Source organism: Lepidochelys kempii, chromosome 6, assembly GCF_965140265.1.
Source record: "Lepidochelys kempii isolate rLepKem1 chromosome 6, rLepKem1.hap2, whole genome shotgun sequence".
Lineage (NCBI taxonomy): Eukaryota > Metazoa > Chordata > Testudines > Cheloniidae > Lepidochelys > Lepidochelys kempii.
The window spans coordinates 115,106-134,048 of record NC_133261.1 but is presented as its reverse complement, the minus strand read 5'-3'; the positions used below and the strand labels follow the sequence as shown (position 1 = coordinate 134,048).

Sequence of the window (18,943 nt, the reverse complement as noted above, 5' to 3'; positions counted from 1 at the left end):
CTCTGGTCCCGCTCCCTGTGGGATGGGGCTTCCGGTTACTTCCCGGAAGCGGAAGCCTAGGCGTGCGACGCAGGGACGGAGCTCCCGGAAGCGGAAGTGACGATACCAGGCCCTGTCCCCTCTTCGCTGTAACGGAGACTGACTGGGAAGCTGCCGTTGCCGAGACCCGAGAGGAGCCGGAGCCGGAGCCGGAGCCGCCGGGCGGGATGGTGAGAATCGGCCCCGCCCCCGCAGCCCCGCCCGGGCTCCCGTTAGGCCACGCCCCGCACTCCCCCCGGCTTGGGGCGGCTGGAGCTGGACAGAGACCCCCCCCCCCCCCCCCCGCGCGCTCAGCTCCCGCCGCGCGGCGCCGCGCGGCCCGATCCGTCCCCGCCTGGCGCCTTGGGTTGAAGGGGAGCAGCCGCGCGCGGGGCGGCAGCCTGACAGGTGGGGATAAAGAGCAGCTCCCCGCCCTGGCGGCGGTTTGCTACGGCAGTGCTGGCGCAACGTTGGCCAGCCTGTGGTTTGTAAGTAAGGCGTGAGCGAGCTCCTCTCCGGCAGCTGGTGCTGAGCCGGTGAGAGGAAAGGACTTCAGGCCCAAATTGTATTTACATGAACACAGCCTGCCTAGGTATCCAGCAGACAGAGCTGTGCTGCCCAAGTGCTCAAGTTTGCCTGGTGTTGGGTTACAAATCACTTTAGTGTTGAATGCAGGAGTCATTAAATTTTGTTACTGCAGGAGTAAAGGGCAGCAGAACTGTGCTTAGCCTGCCCTGATTGAGGGGGTTACCCTCAGTGCTTAATTTTGTGCCAGGGCTGAGCCCTGGCACCTCTAGACTTGGCAGTTCATAGCCTCAGGACCTCTGGGCTTGCCACATCAATGATTAATGTAAAAAACTTGCTGGAGCCCTGGCACTTAATTGTTGGAACCCCAGCACCTGGATCATTACAAATTAAGCATTGCTCACCATCAACTGAACTGCAGTCGGTAAGCAGGGGGTTTGGATGCCGGATCCCAGTGTAGAGAAAGGGTGGGGGACAGGTGTTTTGCTTGGTAGTGTCAATTCTGCCTAAGAGTCACAGGCGCCATTTGACCTGTCCGTCTCCCTGGTTTAAGAATAGAGCAGATTAGGCTCTGTAGTCTTTTGTTCTTTTAAGTGACCACTAGAGCTGAAGTCACTGATAATCAGGCCTAAGGGCTTAGACTTGCTGCAGGACAGCATTTCTGTGGAAGACCGTGCCCAGCCTGCACTAGCAGTGAGGTTCCCCACTGAGAGCTGCGGAACCTCAAGAGACGGATTTGCAGAGGTCACAGTGGCAGGTGGCAGCAGAAGGTGAAGGCACAGGGCCATTGGCAGTGGCTGGAGGAACGAGCACGGTGCGTTCTCACCTCCTCGCAGGGTGGGAGGTGAACTCACACGAAAGCACCTCTGAACTCTGGGTCTCCACTGACCAAGGACAACAGCTATGAATGGGGTGCGGTGAAGGGAGGGGTACATTAAAGGAACATTTGTTTGTTGAACTACGTTTTAGTGACTTTGCTCCCAAATGCTAGATTTGTGACTGGGAAACTAATATAAATATACATTTCCTAGTAGGCCAAGATTTTTAAAGTGCATTATTTGCCAGGGTAATTATCTCACATTGTTGCTATCTCGAGAGATTACTATATTGGAGAGTTTCAGTACTAAACATTTGTATTGTTATGTTATAATTAGTTTTTACATAAGAACGGTCATCCTGGGTCAGACCAATTGTCCATCTAGCCCAGTATCCTGTCTTCTGACAGTCACCGATGTCAGGTGCCCCAGAGGGAATGAACTGAACAAGTAATCATCCAGTGATCCATCCCCTGTCATCCACTCCCAGCTTCTGGCATGCATAGACTGGGGACACTCAGGGCATGGTGTTGCATTCCTGCCCATCCTGGCTAATAGCCATTGATTGACTTGTTCTCTAGGAACTTATCTAGTTCTTTTTTGAACCCCGTTATCGTTTTGACCTTCACATCATCCTCTGGCGAAGAGTTTGAAAGGTTGACTGTGCGTTGTGTGAAGAAATACTTCCTTGTGTTTGTTTGTTTTTAAACCTGATGCCTATTAATGTAATTGGGTGACCCCTAGGTCTTGTGTTATGTGAAGGAGTAAATAACATTTTCTTGTTCACTTTCTCCACACCAGTCAAGATTTTATAGACCTCTATCATATCCACTTTGTCATCTCTTTTCCAAGCTGAAAAGTCCCAGTCTTATTAATCTCTCCTCATATGGAATCTATTCCATACCCCTAATTATTTCAGTTCTTCTCTGTACCTTTTCCAATTCCAAGATATCTTTTTTGACATGGGGCGACCAGAACTGCACGCACTATTCAAGATGTGAGCATACCGTGGATTTATATACTAAAAGTGGAGGAGCTTGGTTTGCCAAACCGATCAGCAAAGCCAGTGCTGACAATCTACATGAAAAGGCTGCAAAACACCAAGCCTCTGGACTGCATCGACGTGCAGAAAGCCTTGTAAGCCAGTCACTATCAAAGCCAATTTTAGAAGAACTTAATGAGGCTTTTAAGAATGCTGGAGACACAACACAGTTTTGAGAACAAATGTGGCTGTCGCAACAATCATATTTTCTATTTAAGCAAGAGATACCACACCCTGCAAACAGGAGACCAATGTTAAGTTCATTTTCTGTTGTTAATCTTGAAGTTGGACACTAGTTCCGAACAAGACCAGCAAATGTTTGCTATCTTTCTGCAAGAAACTCAACTAACTGGTTAGATGCATGTGATGGAGCAGTGAAAGGTTGAGCAGCTGAAAAAGTGAAGAACTCTCACTGCGTTCAGAAAATGTGGATTGATGGCTGGTGAATGAACCGATGCATGTGGTTCATTGTGATTATCTTCATGTCAGTAGTAGGCCAATAAATGCATTTTTAGATGTTCAGGTTATAGAGGACACATCAGCTGTGTCTCTGACAACCCACATCGCAGAAGAGTTAATTGCTTGTAAATTGAACCCCAAGGAGATGGCTGCTTGTGCATTTGATGGAGCTGCAAACTTCTCTGGAAGGCATAGCAGAGTACAAGCTTTGCTCAGAGGGAAGTATAACCCTAATCTCTCCTAGACATGCTGCAGAGACCATCTTTTCCAACTAGCACTAGTATGAGCTGCAGAATCTTCAAAAGATTTTAAAAAGCCATCAATTTAATGTCTTTAGTATACTCTTTTTTTTTTTCAGCAAGAGTCCAAAAGGACTAAATGTCTTGGAAAAAATATAGACGATACAATGGGACTGAAGTTAAAATTAGTCCAACCTGGGAAAACCCGCTGGCTTTCTCATGAGCGATCCTTGGCTGTTGTCTTAAAATTACTGCAACCGTTGTTACTGGCTTTGGAAAGTATCTACCGAGGTGGGACAGATCTAAGTAGTGAGGCTGGTGGACAACTTTTGCTACTAAGTTTACAGAAGACTGTCATCATTTTCTGTCTTGTAAGTCTACTGTTGAAACCACTTGGGTCATTAAACAATGCCATCCAGGCATCTGTTGCAACAGTAGTAAATCTTCATCCAGCACTAGATGCTACACTTGGATCAATCAAAAAGAGAGCCATTGAAAATGTACTGGAAGAAGCAAAGACTTCCGTCCAGAAGTTGACTAATGAAGGCACTTGTCTTCTTCACTTAAGGATTCAATATAAGAAATGTTTGTTAAGACAGCTGAAAAAGTACACAGACTTGATTCTTACAAATCTGCAACAGCAACTTCTGGATTCTACTCAACCTCCATGTAGCTTTTACAGATGCCTGTTTTATAAAACACCGACCGTTGAGTGAAGTGAGACACTACCAGCAATTGGGCTGCCATGTGATCATGACAGAGTAGAGAATTTGAACACAGAGTGGAATATCATACGATGAATGAACAAAAATTTGACTTTAGCTTTTTCTTTATCATCACTAGTGGTTCGACCCAATATTTGTGCTATGTTTCCTGGGATGAAAAAAGTAGGAATACATCTCTTGCTACTCCCAGTCTCAACAGCTACAGTTGAGTGTTCTTTTTCCTCATTGAATAGAATTTTGTGTTCTGAAAGGAGTCGCCTTCTGCATGATCATGAACATATCCTGAAGGACTGGAAGTACCGGACACATGAGAAGCCACCGAAAGTGAACGCAGTGCATTTGAGAAGCTCATTAACAGAGTTGTGCAAAGTTACAAGACGAAACCAAGAAGGATGTAGAAGTCATGCTTCATAGTAGGCTTGAGTAGCCAACTTTAATTTATATCATGATAAATAAAATAGTTGTGAAACATTTTCAGTTTTTACTGTGGTGCCATACAACCCACCTTCACCTGCATGGTCTCACCTCTCGTCAGCCCTCACTCCCCTGTAAATTCGAACGCCCTCACCTAATTTCAATTTCCAGGAAAAACTCTGGAGCTGGGGGCCTGGCTGGGGCAGGAGCCCAGACGAGGGAGGTTTGGGGGTGGGGGCCTGGCTGGGGCAGGAGCTTGAAGGAAGGAGATTTGGGGCAACTGAGGGGTGCTGAGAGGGAGGCTAAACCTCGGCATAAGGGGAAAAGGGGAGACAGAATGATTCTACCCCTCTCCACAGCCCTTTTCCTTCCCATGGCGCTGTGCCTCCCAATACTCTCCAGTATTACACCCTATGGCCACCTTCTCCCTCTTGCCACCTGGGCATCTCCCCACCAACTCCCCTAGGCACCTCCTTGCCCTTGGCTTCTCCTTTCATTGCACCTTCTTCCCAGGGGAATCCCCCAGCCCATCTTCCCCTCCTGGGGTTCATGCCCCCTTGGTGCAGTGGTCTGGGTGCAGTGCCCTCCCACGTACTCCCATAGCCCAGCACTATGCTCCCCAGGGTATCTCTAGGGGCTCTCCCCAGCCCCTTCCCATCCCCCATCTCAAGGTCTCTGCGCTGGGCCCTCTTCCCACCCTAGAGTTCCACCCCCAGAGGATCTTCTGTCACCTTTGCTCAGTTTCCTGGCCATGTGGTGTGTCCTGGTGCTATTTCTTCTCTCTCTCTGGAGCTGTGCCCCCTTTACCCAGCGCTTTCTGGCACACCCCCAAAGTCCCATCTGGAGCTCTGCTCCCCTGGCCTCTGGGTTCACCCTACAGTGCTGCATTCCCTGGGTTTCTTCCCTGCTTGTCTTCTCACTCTCTGTCTCCCCCACTCTCCCAGGTGAGCACGACAGTAGCAGCAGCAGCAGCAGCCTCCTGGTGGTCAGGATCCTGGCGCCCAGCCCCTCCTGGGGCTCCTGTCTCCTGGACAGCGGCAGCAGCATGAACGGCAGCGTGGCGCCACCGGGGGTGGTGGAGGCGGCGGCACCGCTGCCCTCGCCCGGCTGGCGGGATTTCTGCGAGGCCCATGCCCGGGCAGCTGCCTTGGACTTTGCACGGCGCTTCCGCGCCTTCCTGAGCGAGAACCCCCAGTTTGCAGCACCGGGGGCCGAGGCTGCCTTCTCCCGCCGCTTCGCGGAGCACTTCGTGGAGCACTTTGAGGCCGAGGTGAGCCGGGCCTGTGCCGGCGACTCACCCCCCCGCTGCGACATCGCTCCCTTCACTGGAGCCCACCATTGCCCTGGGGGCGCTTCCTCCTCCTCCACCCGTGACCTCTCAGAGACCTGCAGCGACTCCTCGGTGGCCTCTCCAGTGGAGCCGCAGCCCGGCCTGGCCTCGGGGCTGTCCAGCAGCCAGTCTCGTAGCTCCGAGGACGTCTCCGCCTCTGCCGCGACTGCCAGCACAAAGCCTAAGCTCAAAAAGCGTTTCTCCCTGCGCAACGTCAGCCGCAGCGTGCGGGGCAGCATGCGAGGCATTCTGCAGTGGAAGAGCTCAGCCGAGTCCCCCACTGAGGAGGAGGCTGGCGGGGCCAACACCAATTCCAACTCCTCAGGGGGTGGGGCAGCGGACTCCTTGCCCACCGAGCGCTGGACACACAAGTTTGAGAGGCTGCGGCTCAGCAAGGCGCCTGCCCCCAAAGTGGAACTGTCCAGTGTGCGCCGGGAGGGGCTGCTCAATTATATTGTGGCCGATGACAGCGGAGGGGGGGGTGGCAGCCGGGCCCGATGGCAGAAATGCCGGCTGCTGCTGCGGAAGGCAGGCAAGGGAGAGGGCGAGGGCTACCTGCTGGAGTTCTACATCCCCCCCAAGGTGAGGGGGCAGTGGGAGTTGTGCCCCATCCTGGGGGGCAGCCACCCACCTGATGGGATTCCTCATGGGGGGCTGCTGGTAAGGATTACCTGCAGGGAGAAGACCCTCAGGTCTGGGGTGGCAGAGAGCTGCGGTTCAGGATTGAGGACCATTGCTAGAGCTGTGCGTGCTGTGAGAGACAAGGTGGAATGAAAGGTGTTCTGGAGTCAGGGCTTCTGGGTACCTTGCCTGGCTTTGGGAGGAGAGTGGGGGTTTAACAAGGTACAGCAGTGGCTCTTAACCTTTCCAGACTACTGTACCCCTTTCAGGAGTCTGATTTGTCTTGTGTACGCCAAGTTTTATCTCTCGTAAAAACTACTGGGTTCCAAAATCAGACATAAAAATACAAGTGTCCCCCAGCACACTAGTACTGGACAATGGCTGATTTTCTCATTTTTACAATGTAATTATAACATAAATCAGTTGGAATATAAATATTGTACTTACATTTCAGTGTATAGTGCATAGAGCAGTATAAACACATAATTGGGTGTATGAAATTTTAGTTTGTACTAGGGCTGTCAAATGATTTTTAAAATTGCAATTAATCGTGAGTTTAAAAATTAATCATGACTAATTGCCATTTTAATCGCACTGCTAAACTATAATAAAATACCATTTAAATATCTTGGGATGTTTTCTACATTTTCAAATACATTGACTTCAGTTACAACATAGAATACAAAATGGACAGTGTTCACTTGATATATTATTTTTATTGCAAATATTTGCACTGTAAAAAAAGATAAACAAAAGAGTACTTTTTAATTCACTTCATACAAGTCTTGTGCAATCTCTTTATCACAGAGGGACGACTTATAAATGTAGAATGGTTTTGTTTTGGTTTTTTGGTACATAAGTGCACTCAAAAATAAAGCAATGTAAAACTTTAGCACCTACAAGTCCACTACTTCTTGTTCAGCCAATCGCTAAGAGAAACAAGTTTGTTTACATTTACGGGAGATAATTTTGCCCACTTCTTATGTACAATGTCGTGAAAGTGAGAACAGGCGTTCACATGGCACTGTTGTTGCTGGTGTTGCAAGGTATTTACATGCTATGTATGCTAAACATGTGTATGCCCCTTCATGCTTCGGCCACCATTCTAAAGAGCACGCTTCCATGCTGATGATGGGTTCTCCTTGATAACGATCCAAAGCAGTGCAGACCAACACACGTTCATTTTCATCATCTGAGTCAGATGCCACCAACAGAAGGATGATTTTTGGCGGGGGGGAATAGTTCAGGTTCTGTAGTTTCCAAATCGGAGTGTTGCTCTTTTAAGGCTTCCGAAAGCATGCTCCATGCCTCGTCCCTCTAAGATTTTGGAAGGCACTTCAGGTTCTTAAATCTTGTATCAAGTGCTGCAGCTATCTTTAGAAATCTCACATTGGTACCTTCTTTGCGTTTTGTCACATCTTCAGTGAAAGTGTTCTTAAAATGAACAACATGTGCTGGGTCATCATCCAAGACTGCTATAACATTAAATATATGGCAGAACACAGGTAAAACCACAGAGCAGGAGACATACAATTCTCCCCCAAGGAGTTCAGTGAAATTTAATTAATGCATTATTTTTTGAACGAGCATCGTCAGTATGGAACCATGTCCTCTGGAATGGTGACCAAAGAATGAAGGGGAATACGAATGTCTAGCATATCTGGCACGTAAATACCTTGCAATGCCAGCTACAAATGTGAATGTGAATGCCTGTTCTTGCTGTCTGGTGACACTGTAAATAAGAAGAGGGCAGCATTATCTCCTGTAAATGTAAACAAACTTGTTTGTCTTAGCAATTGACTGAACAAGAAGTAGGACTGAGTGGACTTGTAGGCTCTGAATCATAGAATATCAGGGTTGGAAGGGACCTCAGGAGGTCATCTAGTCCAACCTCCTGCTTCAAGCAGGACCAATCCCCAATTTTTGCTCCATGATGCCTAAATGGCCCCCTTAAGGATTGAACTCGTTTTGTTTTTGAGTGCAGTTATGTAACAATCTACATTTGTCAGTTGCACTTTCACGTTGGAGATTGCACTACAGTACTTGTATGAGATGAATTAAAAATACTCTTTGGTTTTTTACAGTGCAAATATTTGTACTAAAATATATAAAGTGAGCAGTGCACACTTTGTGTTCTGTGTTGTAATTGAAATCAATTTATTTGAAAAGGTAGAAAAATATCCAAAATATGTATAATAAATATTCGTTTATTAATAATAATCTGTTATTCTTTAACAATGCAATTAAAACTGTGATTAATCACAATTAATTGTTTTAATTAATTTATTTTGCATTAATTGCTTGAATTAAGTGCAATTAATTGACACCCCTAGTTTGTACTGACTTCGCTAGTGCTTTTTATGTAGCCTGTTGTAAAACTAGGTGAATGTCTAGATGAGTTGATGTGCCCCTGGAAGATCTCTGTGTATCCCCAGAGGTACACACACCCCTGTTTGAGAACCACTGGGGTACAGTGGGGGTAGAAGAGTCAGGTTGGACTCCTGGGTTCCTGATCTGGCTGTGCAGTCTTGGCAAAGTCCCTTCCCTGGGCTGCACCCTCAGTGTAACAGATCAGTAATGACCCCCGTCCCATCGCACTTGGCCTGTCGCAGCCCTGTGTGGGGAGGGGACGAATGGCCTGGCCCAGGGCTGGGTTGATTGTGGGTCCCATCTCACCTCGCTATCTCTCACCTGCCCTCAGTCCACCAAGGCCCGGGTCAGCATCCTCTGCTCGGCTGTGACAGACGTGCGCACCACCACACCGCTGGAGATGCCTGACAAGGAAAACACCTTTGTCTTAAAGGTGGGTGCGGGGGACTGGGAGGGGCTGTGGGGGGGAGAGAATCAGCTCACGCCCCTTCTTTGCGCTGCTGCTGCGAGTTAGGCACAGGGCTGGGGCGGAGCAGGTGGAGACGTCTGAGGGCTGTGCCCCCCGCCCCCGCAGTGGGGTCGCAGGGGACCATCCCCCAGTGATGAGGGTCTGAGCAGGAAGCCCCAGCTGTGGGGCCAGGCTGTGGAGATGTTCTGTGGGGGAGGGGTGTAAGGAGGTTGGGGGTGGCCCCACAGGCATATACAGGGGCAGTTTGGGAGATGTCTTGGGGGTGCCATACTGGTGGGGGAGGGGAGGAGTGGGGTGGGAGCATCTGAGGCTGGAGTGGGGCTGGGGGATTCGGATGCTGGAAGGATGGAGAGAGGAGCACCACGAGGGGCAGGGAAAGGGGTGCCTGGTGCACTGGTGCTGACCCGGTGTACCTGGCAGATGGAGAACTCTCTTGAGTACATTCTGGAGACGGTCGATTCGCTGCAGATGAGGTCGTGGCTGGCCGACATCCAGGACTGCATGAGCCTGGGGTGAGTGAGCCAGCGTCCGGCCCCGACCCCAGCTCTGACATCTCCCCCTCATGGCACCAGGGCTCCGGGTCCCCTTCGCCTTGCTGTGGGACCCCCCTGTGCCGCCAACTCCTCTGCCCCCTGCATTGCCCTGGCTCCCTGCCCCGGGACTGCGCTCAGTGCAAGGTCCAGATTCCCATTCCTAGGAGGGGGAGCCAGGCAGCATCCCCCAGGGTGGGGGTGGGGGTGTCCTTTACCTGTGAATCATGCCAGTGTCCCTGCAGGGAGAACGCGGACAGCACGGACCTGCCCTGTCTCAACCACTCGGAGAGCATGCCGAGTCGGGAGCTGCCCATGGTGCCCAGTGAGAGCAGCGAGCAGCTCTCCCAGGGTGAGTGTCAGCAGAGACCTGCCCTGCCACTGCCCCCCCTCATGTGCCAGTCCTGCCAGCTCCCCGTACCACCCCCTAAGCCATCTTCCCCCATAACCAAATCCCCAACCTCTCTACCCCATGCCCTCCCCAGCCGTGCCTCATCTCCCCTACCAACCAGCACCCCGTAGCTGGCTCCCCCTGCCCTGCATCCCCCTTTACCAGAGGTCTGTAGCCAGCCGCCCAACACTTGTTTACCCTGTGCCCTCCTGAGCCCTGCCTCCTTCCATACCAGCACCCCATAGGTGGATGGCATGCTCCCAGCCCTCTCTGGCTCTGTCACAGATCCAAAGGATTGGTGCTATGGCCCCAGCTTTGGAACAGTCTCTCGGAGGACTTCTTCAGTGAGCCAGACCCCTGGGGTCTCTCTTCTTCCTGGATAAACCATGTGGCTTCACCGCCTGCTTAGACTTGACCTCTGGGCTGCAGCCTCCTGCTTCCCCCGTGAGCTCTGACCAGCGAGTCCCGCTGAGCCAGACCCCGGCAGAGACGCGCCCACGCTGCCGGGACAGTGCCCTCACCCAGCATGGCAGGGACAGTCCCTCAACACTGGCGCACAGTCAGGTGTGTTAGTCAGCTGGGCACGGCACAGGGAGCCCTTAGGGTCGCGCAGAGGGGTGCAGGTTACAGCCCAGTCCATTCTGCTCAGCCCAGAGCCCTGCCAGGCAGTGGGGAACCCCTTGGGTCAGGTTCTCTCCCTGTCTTTCTGATCTTCTTTGTCAGGCTCCCAGGGTGTGGTCTGCTAGAGGCAGTCAGGGTACTTAGCCTCCCTTCCCCCCTCTCCCCTCAGTCCTTTGTTCTCCAGCTGGGGAAATGCAGCTCAGCCCCCTGCTAAGAGGTGGGTTTGGCATTCCCTGGACCAGATTGCTTTGTCCCCTTAGCTCTCCAGCCTGGGGTGCCTTGGACACCGCTGTACTGTTGGAGCAGCCTGCTGACCTGCAGCTACTAGCATGGAAAACCAATCCCAGCTGCTTACATGAATGCTCTTCCAGCCAGCCATGAGTCGATACAGGGCGGCACCCGCATATCCCCTGTCCCAGCTCTGGCTCCCCCATAAATGTGCGTCTTACACTGCTCAGTAGCCCACTGGACAGTACAAGCTCATAGATAGTTGGACATCCCAACAAAGGGTAACGTTTATGCACCAAAAGAGGAGGAGGACTTGTGGCATCTTAGAGACTAACAAATGAATTTGAGCATAAGCCTTCTTGAGCTACAGCTCACTTCATCGGATGCATTCAGTGGAAAATACTGAATAGTGGGGAGATTTATATACACAGAGAACATGAAACAAGGGGTGTTACCATACAGACTGTAATGAGAGTGATCAGGTAAGGTGAGCTATTACCAGCAGGAGAGCTGGGTGCGGGGACGGGACCTTTTGTAGTGATGATCAAGGTGGACCATTTCCAGCAGTTGACAAGAATGGGGGCGGGGGAATAAACAAGGGGAAATAGTTTTACTTTGTGTAATGACCCATCCACTCCCAGTCTCTATTCAAGCCTAGGTTAATTGTATCCAGTTTGCAAATTAATTCCAATTCAGCAGTCTCTCGTTGGAGTCTGTTTTTGAAGTTTTTGTTGTTGAAGACTTGCCACTTTTAGGTCTGTAATCGAGTCTCTAAGGTGCCACAAATACTCCTTTTCTTTTTGTGGATACAGACTAACACAGCTGCTACTCTGAAACCTGTTTATGCACCAGTCTTTGTTATCTTAAGTAGAGATTTCTTAAACACTTCAATCAAACCAGCTGGTTTAGAGAAAATAATAAACCGAGTTTATTAACTGGAGAAAGACCCGGTTAAGTGATGATAAGGGAAAAGGCATAACAGTCAGAATTGGGTACCAAAAAAAAAAAGATAAAACCATTAGCTAATTCCTAAACTTTACTTAGCTCAATAAGATTTGAAGCAAACATCATTCTCTCCACGCCAGATGCTGCAGGCAATTCTCAGTTTACAGGCTCTCTCTCCTTTCAGCCTGGGACCACTCCCCTTAGTTCAGTATCCCTCAGGCATTCATTGATGTTATGAGCAGAGAGCTGTAAGGAGGAGAGGAGAGGTGAGGTGGCTAGTGGCATTTCTCCCCCTTTGATGCCCCAGCCCTTCTGTGCTGGACAAGCCCTTGCTGGGTCATGGGGGCAGGCAGTTCCATGGCGTACAATTGTAAATTTCCTGTTTACAAGTCCCCTGCTGGTGAATCTCTGCTTAAGCAGGCAATGATCTTTTAGCACGTAGCTGGCGTGCCAGTCTGCCTTTGTCTCTGAGAAATTGGCTTATGGGGGTTACCCAGAATCACAACCTATTTCACTAACAATCATACAGTAAAACCTCATAATTTGACATGAATCATTGTTACACACATTTCAACAGGGCAATGATGTTCAGCAGATTGTGAGTTTTCAAATGACACCTCAGAAGGCACACTTTGTACCAAATATATCACAACCATATAAAAGTGGTGACCATGGGGCACAGGGAGTCACAGCAGGGAAGTCGGTATGTCTCTGGGTCATTGGTTGCTAGGTATTGGATTTGTCATTGTCTTCTGAAGAGCTCCATTGATATGGGACCTGAGAGTCCAGACAGCTAGGCGATATGCATACCTGTGTCCTAGCCTGGCAAGAGCACACCGACCTGTTCTCCCCACTGAGTGACAATGCAGCACTGGAGGGAAACTCTGGCACACACAGCCTTTATAAAAATATTACAAAAAATTATCACTTTGTGACAACCTGCCATAGCTGGCCCCCAAACCCTGCTTCCCGCCCTGCCCCCAGGTACCAGTGCCCTGTAGCTGCTTCCCCCCTGGATACCAGCACCCCATAGCTGGTCCCCCCAGCCCTTCCTCTAGACCAACTCCCTCAGCCGTCTTCTCCCCTACACCTGCCACGCTAGCTACGTAGTCCCTCTCTCCATATCCAGCTCCCTTCTCCCCTGTGCCTGGTTCCTCCTCCTCACACTTGGCTCCTGACTCCTCTTCCATCCCCTGTTTCTCTTGTTTACAGCTGTTTTGCTGAGTGCAGTGACCCCAGCACAGCCAAAGCTGTGGGCCCAGGGGATCTTGAAGCAGACATGGGCTGAAAGTGTCTTATTCAGGGGCAGGGTTTGCAGGGATGGCAGTGACTATAGAGAGGAGACAGGGTAGACAATAACAGTTGGAGAGAAGAGGGAACTGAGATGGGTACATGGGGAGTGGTGGATCCAGGGAATGTGCTGCCCTGGGCCAGTGGAACTGCCTGCCACTGGATCCCACTGCATTCAGAAATTGGATGCTTCCAGAGAAAACCAGACCAGCTGGACCTGCTGAGGAGGGAGCATGAGCCACACAGCGTGGGATGGCCTCAGCATGAGCCAACCCTAAACTGGGTCTGTCCCAGCGCCCCCAGCTCTGTGGAGATTGGTAACTTCATCTGGTATCTATCCCACCAGGTGCATATGGGGGTCTGTCTGAGCGCCCCTCAGCTTCCATCTCCCCCAGCTCTGTCTCCATCGCTGCTTCCCACTTCAACTCCATGGAGCTGCTGCCTCCCGAGCTGCCCCCCCGGGTCCCCATCGATGAGGCAGCTGAGCGGCTGCAGGGTCCCTACCCCCCTGGCCTGCTGCACACGCCCTTCCCCGACACTCCCGACGCCACAGGTACGGAGCAGAGGAGTCTGTGGGGGTGGCACTGGGGGAGGAGGAATGGGGAGTTCAGGGGGACCATGTAGCCAGAGATGGGGGTGTTTCCAGGTGCTGTGTGGCAAGAGTGGGACCCAGAGTGGAAAAGAGATTTTGTGGGAAGCAAAGGTGTAATTGGGAAAGGGGTGTGGGGGAGGTCTCTGGTGGGGGGTGTGCTTGGGGGGCTGGGGATAACCGGGTCTGTAGGAGGGGCATGCTGGGGCGTGTACTGGGTCTGGTGGGGGTGTGTTCAGGGGAGGGGAGAATGGGTCTGGGGGGCCCTGCTGGGGACGGTGGCCAAGTGGGGAGGAGATCGGGGGGACGGGACAGGGTCAAGTGGGGAACAGGTTGCGGGGGACGTGCCAGGGATGGGGCCGAGTGGGGAGCAGGTCAGGGGGATGTGCCAGGGACGGTGGCCAAGTGGGGAGGAGATCGGGGGGACGGGACAGGGTCAAGTGGGGAACAGGTTGCGGGGGACGTGCCGGGGATGGGGCCGAGTGGGGAGCAGGTCAGGGGGATGTGCCAGGGACGGTGGCCAAGTGGGGAGGAGATCGGGGGGACGGGACAGGGTCAAGTGGGGAACAGGTTGTGGGGGACGTGCCGGGGATGGGGCCGAGTGGGGAGCAGGTCAGGGGGATGTGCCAGGGACTGTGGCCGAGTGGGGAGCAGGTCAGGGGGATGTGCCAGGGACGGTGGCCAAGTGGGGAGGAGGTCGGGGTGACGTGCCGGGGATGGGGCCGAGTGGGGAGCAGGTCAGGGGGACATGCTAGGGACGATGGCCAAGTGGGGAGGAGGTTGGGGAGGGGGGCGGGGCCAAGTGGGGAGGAGGTTGGGGGGGGCGTCCTGGGGACAGGGTCCGAGTGGGGAGCAGGTTGGGGGGGGGGCATGCCAGAGGCGTGCCCCCCATGTGCTGTTTCACTCCCCTTTCCTGTGTCAGGCTCGTTCCTGTTCCAGGGGGAGCCGGACCCCGGGGGAGGCGACCCAGAGCATCCCCTCTCCGAGTACCCCTGGTTCCATGGCACCTTGTCCCGGCTGAAGGCCGCCCAGCTGGTCCTGGCTGGCGGCCCCAGCAGCCATGGTGTCTTCCTGGTGCGGCAGAGTGAGACCCGGCGGGGGGAGTACGTGCTGACCTTCAACTTCCAGGGCAAGGCCAAGGTGAGCGCCCCAGCCCATGGACCCGTCCCCAGAGAAGGGCCAGGAGCCCTGGGGCTGCAGAGCCTGTGGCCATGGTCTCACCCGCTTCTCCCTTCCCCCCGCCAGCACCTGCGCCTGTCACTGAACGAGGACGGGCAGTGCCGCGTGCAGCACCTCTGGTTCCAGACCATCTTCGACATGCTGGAGCACTTCCGAGTGCACCCCATCCCTCTGGAGTCGGGCGGCTCCAGTGACGTCACCCTGGTCAGCTACGTGGTGGCCTCACGGCGGCTGCATGGTGAGAGTGGGGGGCCCTGCTGCGCGGGGGGGAGGCGGAGGCGGCAGCCCAGGGCTCTGCGGGGGTGGCGCTGGGCGCCCAGGAGGGCACAGCAGCTGCAGTTCCATCGGAGGCTCATTCATAACTGGCTGGAGGAGGCGTGGCTGGAGGCTCCCTCTCTGCCTGCTCCCCCGTGGGATCTGGTGGGGAGGGGAGCAGTCTGTCTGCCTGTCTGTCTGCGTGACTGCGTCTCCCTGCCGTGGGGTTCCCATCTGGCTGTCTGGAGAGTGTCTGTCGGGGGAAGGGTGTTCCCCATGTGTCTTGCTGCCTGGGTGAGGAAGCACACTCCTGTGGTTGGAGCGGAGGGCATGTGTCTATCTGGGGCTGGGGGAATGTGTGGAGGGAGGCGGGCGTGGGTCTGGCTCAGCAGGGGTGGGGGGGCGGCGTGTGTCCGGGGGGGATGGGTACCACACGTGCCTGGCTCAGGGAGGCAGGTGCACGTGTCTGGGGGGGGGGGCAGAGGGAGGTGGGCTCACGCGTCTGGCTCGGGGGGAGGTGGGAGTGCGTGGGTCCAGGTGGGGGTGGGGGAGGGAGGTGGGTGCAGCGTGCATATGGCTGGGGATGGGGGTGGCGCATGTATGGCTTGTGGGGGGAGGGAGGCAGGTGCGGTGTGTGTATGGTTCAGAGGGGAGGCGGGCATGGGTCTGTCTTGGGGGTGGGGGGGAAGTGGGCAGATGTGTTGGGGGAGAGGGTCGTCCAAGCCCTATCTGGCAGTTGTCCTGTCCTGTGTCTGTCCATCCGTCCGTGCTTTGTCTGTCCCCCCAGGCCGGGCGACTGTCCCCGTCTTTCCCCCCCCACGTCCGTCTGTCTGTCCCCGTATCTGACGGGCGTCTCTGTCTTCCCCCCCCTCGTGCCCCCAACCCCTGCAGGCAGGGACAGGGCGGGCAGCCGAGCCGCCGCCTGTGAGCCGACCCAGCGCAGCCCTGACTCGCCCGGCCTCGTCTCCATCGGCGCGAATGACTGTTTGTAAGTGTGAGCCGCGCCGGGGGGCATGGCCCCGAGGGAGTGAGTGTCTGTTGTGTGCGCCATGGCCCATCATGCCATCCATGGGGATGGGAGGGGGGCGTGTCTGTGAGCTGCCGCTGCTCACCCCCATTCCCCAGAGCTCCTGCGGCGGGGGGCCGTTACAGATGTTGCGGGGCAGCAGCTGCTGGGGGAGAGGGGTCCCAGGTCTGTCAGGCTGGTGCTTCTGGCCTCCCGGTGGCCCATTGGGCCATGGCAGCCTGTGACCCTGGCCCTGATGTTGGGGGAGGGGGGGAGCGAGGAAGGGGGGCTGTCACCCTGTTATTGCTCAGGGAGTGGGGGCTGGGGTTTCAGTGTCAAGTGCATCAGCTAACACCTGACCCTGTCTGTCTGTCTGTATGTCTGTCTGTCTCCACAGAGCCGAGCACCTCCCATAGCCTGCCCCCCCAACCCCCATCCTGGCACGCAGCTCCAGAGGGGGGGCCCCTGCAGCCCCCCTGGCTCATCCCCGAAGCCCCAGCCCCCGGCAACCCCTCCCTGCCGCAGGAGGAAGAGGAAGGGGGCAGCACAGGGGACCTGGAAGATGGGGCCACAGGGAGGCTCCTGCAGCTCCAGGCTGAGGAGCCAGAGGGAGACACGGGGCATGCCCGGGCCATCAACAACCAGTACTCCTTTGTCTGAGCCATGTTGGGGATGGGGCAGCCCCACTGAGCTCCCCCGAGGCCCTGTGGCAGGGGTGCCCCAGCCCCACTGTACACCCCCAGACCTCGTGAGAGGGGGGCCAGCCCCCTTGAATCCAGCTTCCCAACCCCCCACCTTACATGTGATCATTGAGCCTCTCCCCTCCCCACAAGGTTGGCCTCAGCGGTACAGAGCCCATTGGGGCAGGAAGGTACGTCGCCCCCCACTGGCAGAGGGGCTGGGCACTGAAACACTACAACAGAGCCCTCTAGGTCAGGGCCTCTAGAGCGCTAAGGGGTGTAAGGGGCTGGTCTTCTCCAGGCCAGGAGGGCCTGTCCCTCCCCCTATGGCTCCACACGCTGTCACTGAATGTATCGAGTTTCCGAATGTATCCTCATGCATCCCCCAGTGTTCCCTCTGACCCCAGGGGGTTCAGCCCCCTTCTGGCCCTGTCCTCCTCCCACCCCAAAGCAACATATTTATACACCTCCCGGAGCCAGCCTAGGGTTACAGGCCAGGCCCTGACACCCCGCGTTCGACTGGCCGCACCTTACGGACCCCCAGTAAATTAAAGAGAAGATACTATATATGTCTGTCCCCTCGTATGTCCCCCAGCCTGTGCACTGCCCCCATCTGTTCTCTCCTCCCCGCCCGATCTCACCCTGCACAGAGTGCCCCTCGCCCCCCCACGGCGCGCCCTCCTCACCCCCTTTCAAAATTATTTTTCTACTGTGGAGTAGTTAGACTCTCTTCCCCTGACCCAGCCCCTCACCCCGCCCCACCCCAGCCCCCTGACTCCGCCCTGCCTGGTTTTTAGTTGGCCGGGGTCCGTTTGTTGGTTTTTTGTTAATTTTTTGGGCGTTTGTACGAACCTCGTTCACCTTTTAAAGAAAAAGAGGGAAAGAAAAGCTTGACTGCAATGGCAGTGTCTCCGTCTCTTCTGTGCCCTGGGGCTGGAACGTCACAGCCCGCACTGGCCTCGCCCCCAGGAGCGGCCACCCCAGCGCCAAGGGAGTGTGACGCACCGCCCCCCGGCTCTGGGGACGGTGCTGGCAAAGGAGTGGGGGACTATGGAAGAGTAAATGCCTCCCCACTGCTGGGGGAGTTGCAGCCACAGGGGGCATGGAGAGGCTAAAGGGACACCCCCTGCATCCAGCATGGGAGTGGGATCCTGGGGGATAAATACTCCCCTGTACCTCCCAGGACAGAGGCCGCAGGGAGCGGGGCCAGCGCTGGGAAGGGAGAGGGCTAACACCTCTCCCCCAGGCCAGAGTCCCCAACACGCTGACCATGAGGGTACAGGATAGACACCTGCTGAGCCCCAGCCGCTATGGGGCCGGGGCCACACTGGGGATGATGGCAGTACAGGCAAGGGGGGAGGGTAAACCCCTCAGTCCTCCCCTCCCCCCGGCCTCCAGAGCCCATGGTGCTGCTGACGGTGTGCAGTCCCCTTTGCCCTGGCCGGAGACCTAGCCTTGTCCCGCCCGCTTGGCACCGCAGCCTGGCTGTGGGGGTGCCTGCCGCGGGTGCTGCAAGGTCAGTGCAAATCTGTGGCGCTGACCCCTGGCCAGAGCTGGGCTGGTTGCTTAGCTCAGTGGGGAGACCCCCTGCCACAGCTGGGACAGCATGGGATACCCCCTGCCCCAGACTGGCGCAGTGGGGCCTGCCCCCTAGCGCTACCATGGGGGAGGTGAAGGAGAAACCCCCCCGCACCCTGGGCTGCGCAGCTCACATTGGGGGCAGGCCCCTGCTGGCTCCTAGCTGCAGCCCCTCTGTCCCTGCACTGGCTCCAGGTACAATGGACCTGAGTCCCCCCGCCCCGCACTCGGGGCCAGGGAGGACCAGGCTGACCTGGGAGGTGGGTGCTGGGAGCTGATCGAGCCACCAGGGGGAGGTGCTGGTCCCTGTGATTTCCTACAGAGCCCCTGGGCCGAGCTTTTCACCTCCTCTCCTGGGAGCTGGTGTGTCCGTCCCGTCCCCCCCATTCCCCCCCCACCACAGAGCCGAGAGCCAATAAACCAGAATCGCTGCAGATGGGAGATCAGAAGTGGGGGTCAGGAGGGGCACTGGCAGAGCTGGGGGGGGCAGGGCTGGGCTTGCAGGGGGCTGTGGGTTGGGAGTGAGGGGCACCGGCAGAGCTGGGGGGGCAGGGCTGGGCTGACAGGGACTGCGAGTCGGGAGTGAGGGGCACCAGCTGATCAGGGGAGGTGGGCAGGAGTCCA

The 18,943-nt window shown here is 55.1% G+C and overlaps 1 protein-coding gene across 3 annotated transcripts; it reads left to right on the top strand.

Moving 5' to 3' along the window:
• The first annotated feature begins 183 nt into the window (after nt 1-183).
• Nucleotides 184-17,641, top strand: SH2B1 (SH2B adaptor protein 1). 3 transcript variants are annotated; one of them, XM_073346378.1, is made up of 10 exons: nt 184-209; nt 5,182-6,149; nt 8,890-8,991; nt 9,448-9,539; nt 9,803-9,909; nt 13,379-13,585; nt 14,544-14,761; nt 14,867-15,038; nt 15,947-16,043; nt 16,459-16,568. In XM_073346378.1, exons 2-10 carry the CDS (start codon nt 5,283-5,285, stop codon nt 16,475-16,477), a joined length of 1,881 nt encoding a protein of 626 aa, XP_073202479.1. In that variant the 5' UTR covers nt 184-209; nt 5,182-5,282; the 3' UTR covers nt 16,478-16,568. The 3 variants fall into 3 exon arrangements, with proteins under 3 accessions (XP_073202479.1, XP_073202477.1, XP_073202478.1); XM_073346376.1 differs by lacking the exon at nt 15,947-16,043 and having other exon boundaries at nt 16,459-17,641; XM_073346377.1 differs by lacking the exons at nt 184-209; nt 15,947-16,043 and adding an exon at nt 316-426 and having other exon boundaries at nt 16,459-17,641.
• Nucleotides 17,642-18,943: the final 1,302 nt, after the last annotated feature.

Bases quoted from the DNA above. Each gene is read 5' to 3' on its own strand.
- SH2B1 (XM_073346376.1), top strand. From the start codon at position 5,283: ATGAACGGCAGCGTGGCGCCACCGGGGGTGGTGGAGGCGGCGGCACCG. The intron at 8,992-9,447 runs GTGGGTGCGGGG...TGTACCTGGCAG, and splicing joins AAAACACCTTTGTCTTAAAG to ATGGAGAACTCTCTTGAGTA. The intron at 9,910-13,378 runs GTGAGTGTCAGC...CTATCCCACCAG, and splicing joins CAGCGAGCAGCTCTCCCAGG to GTGCATATGGGGGTCTGTCT.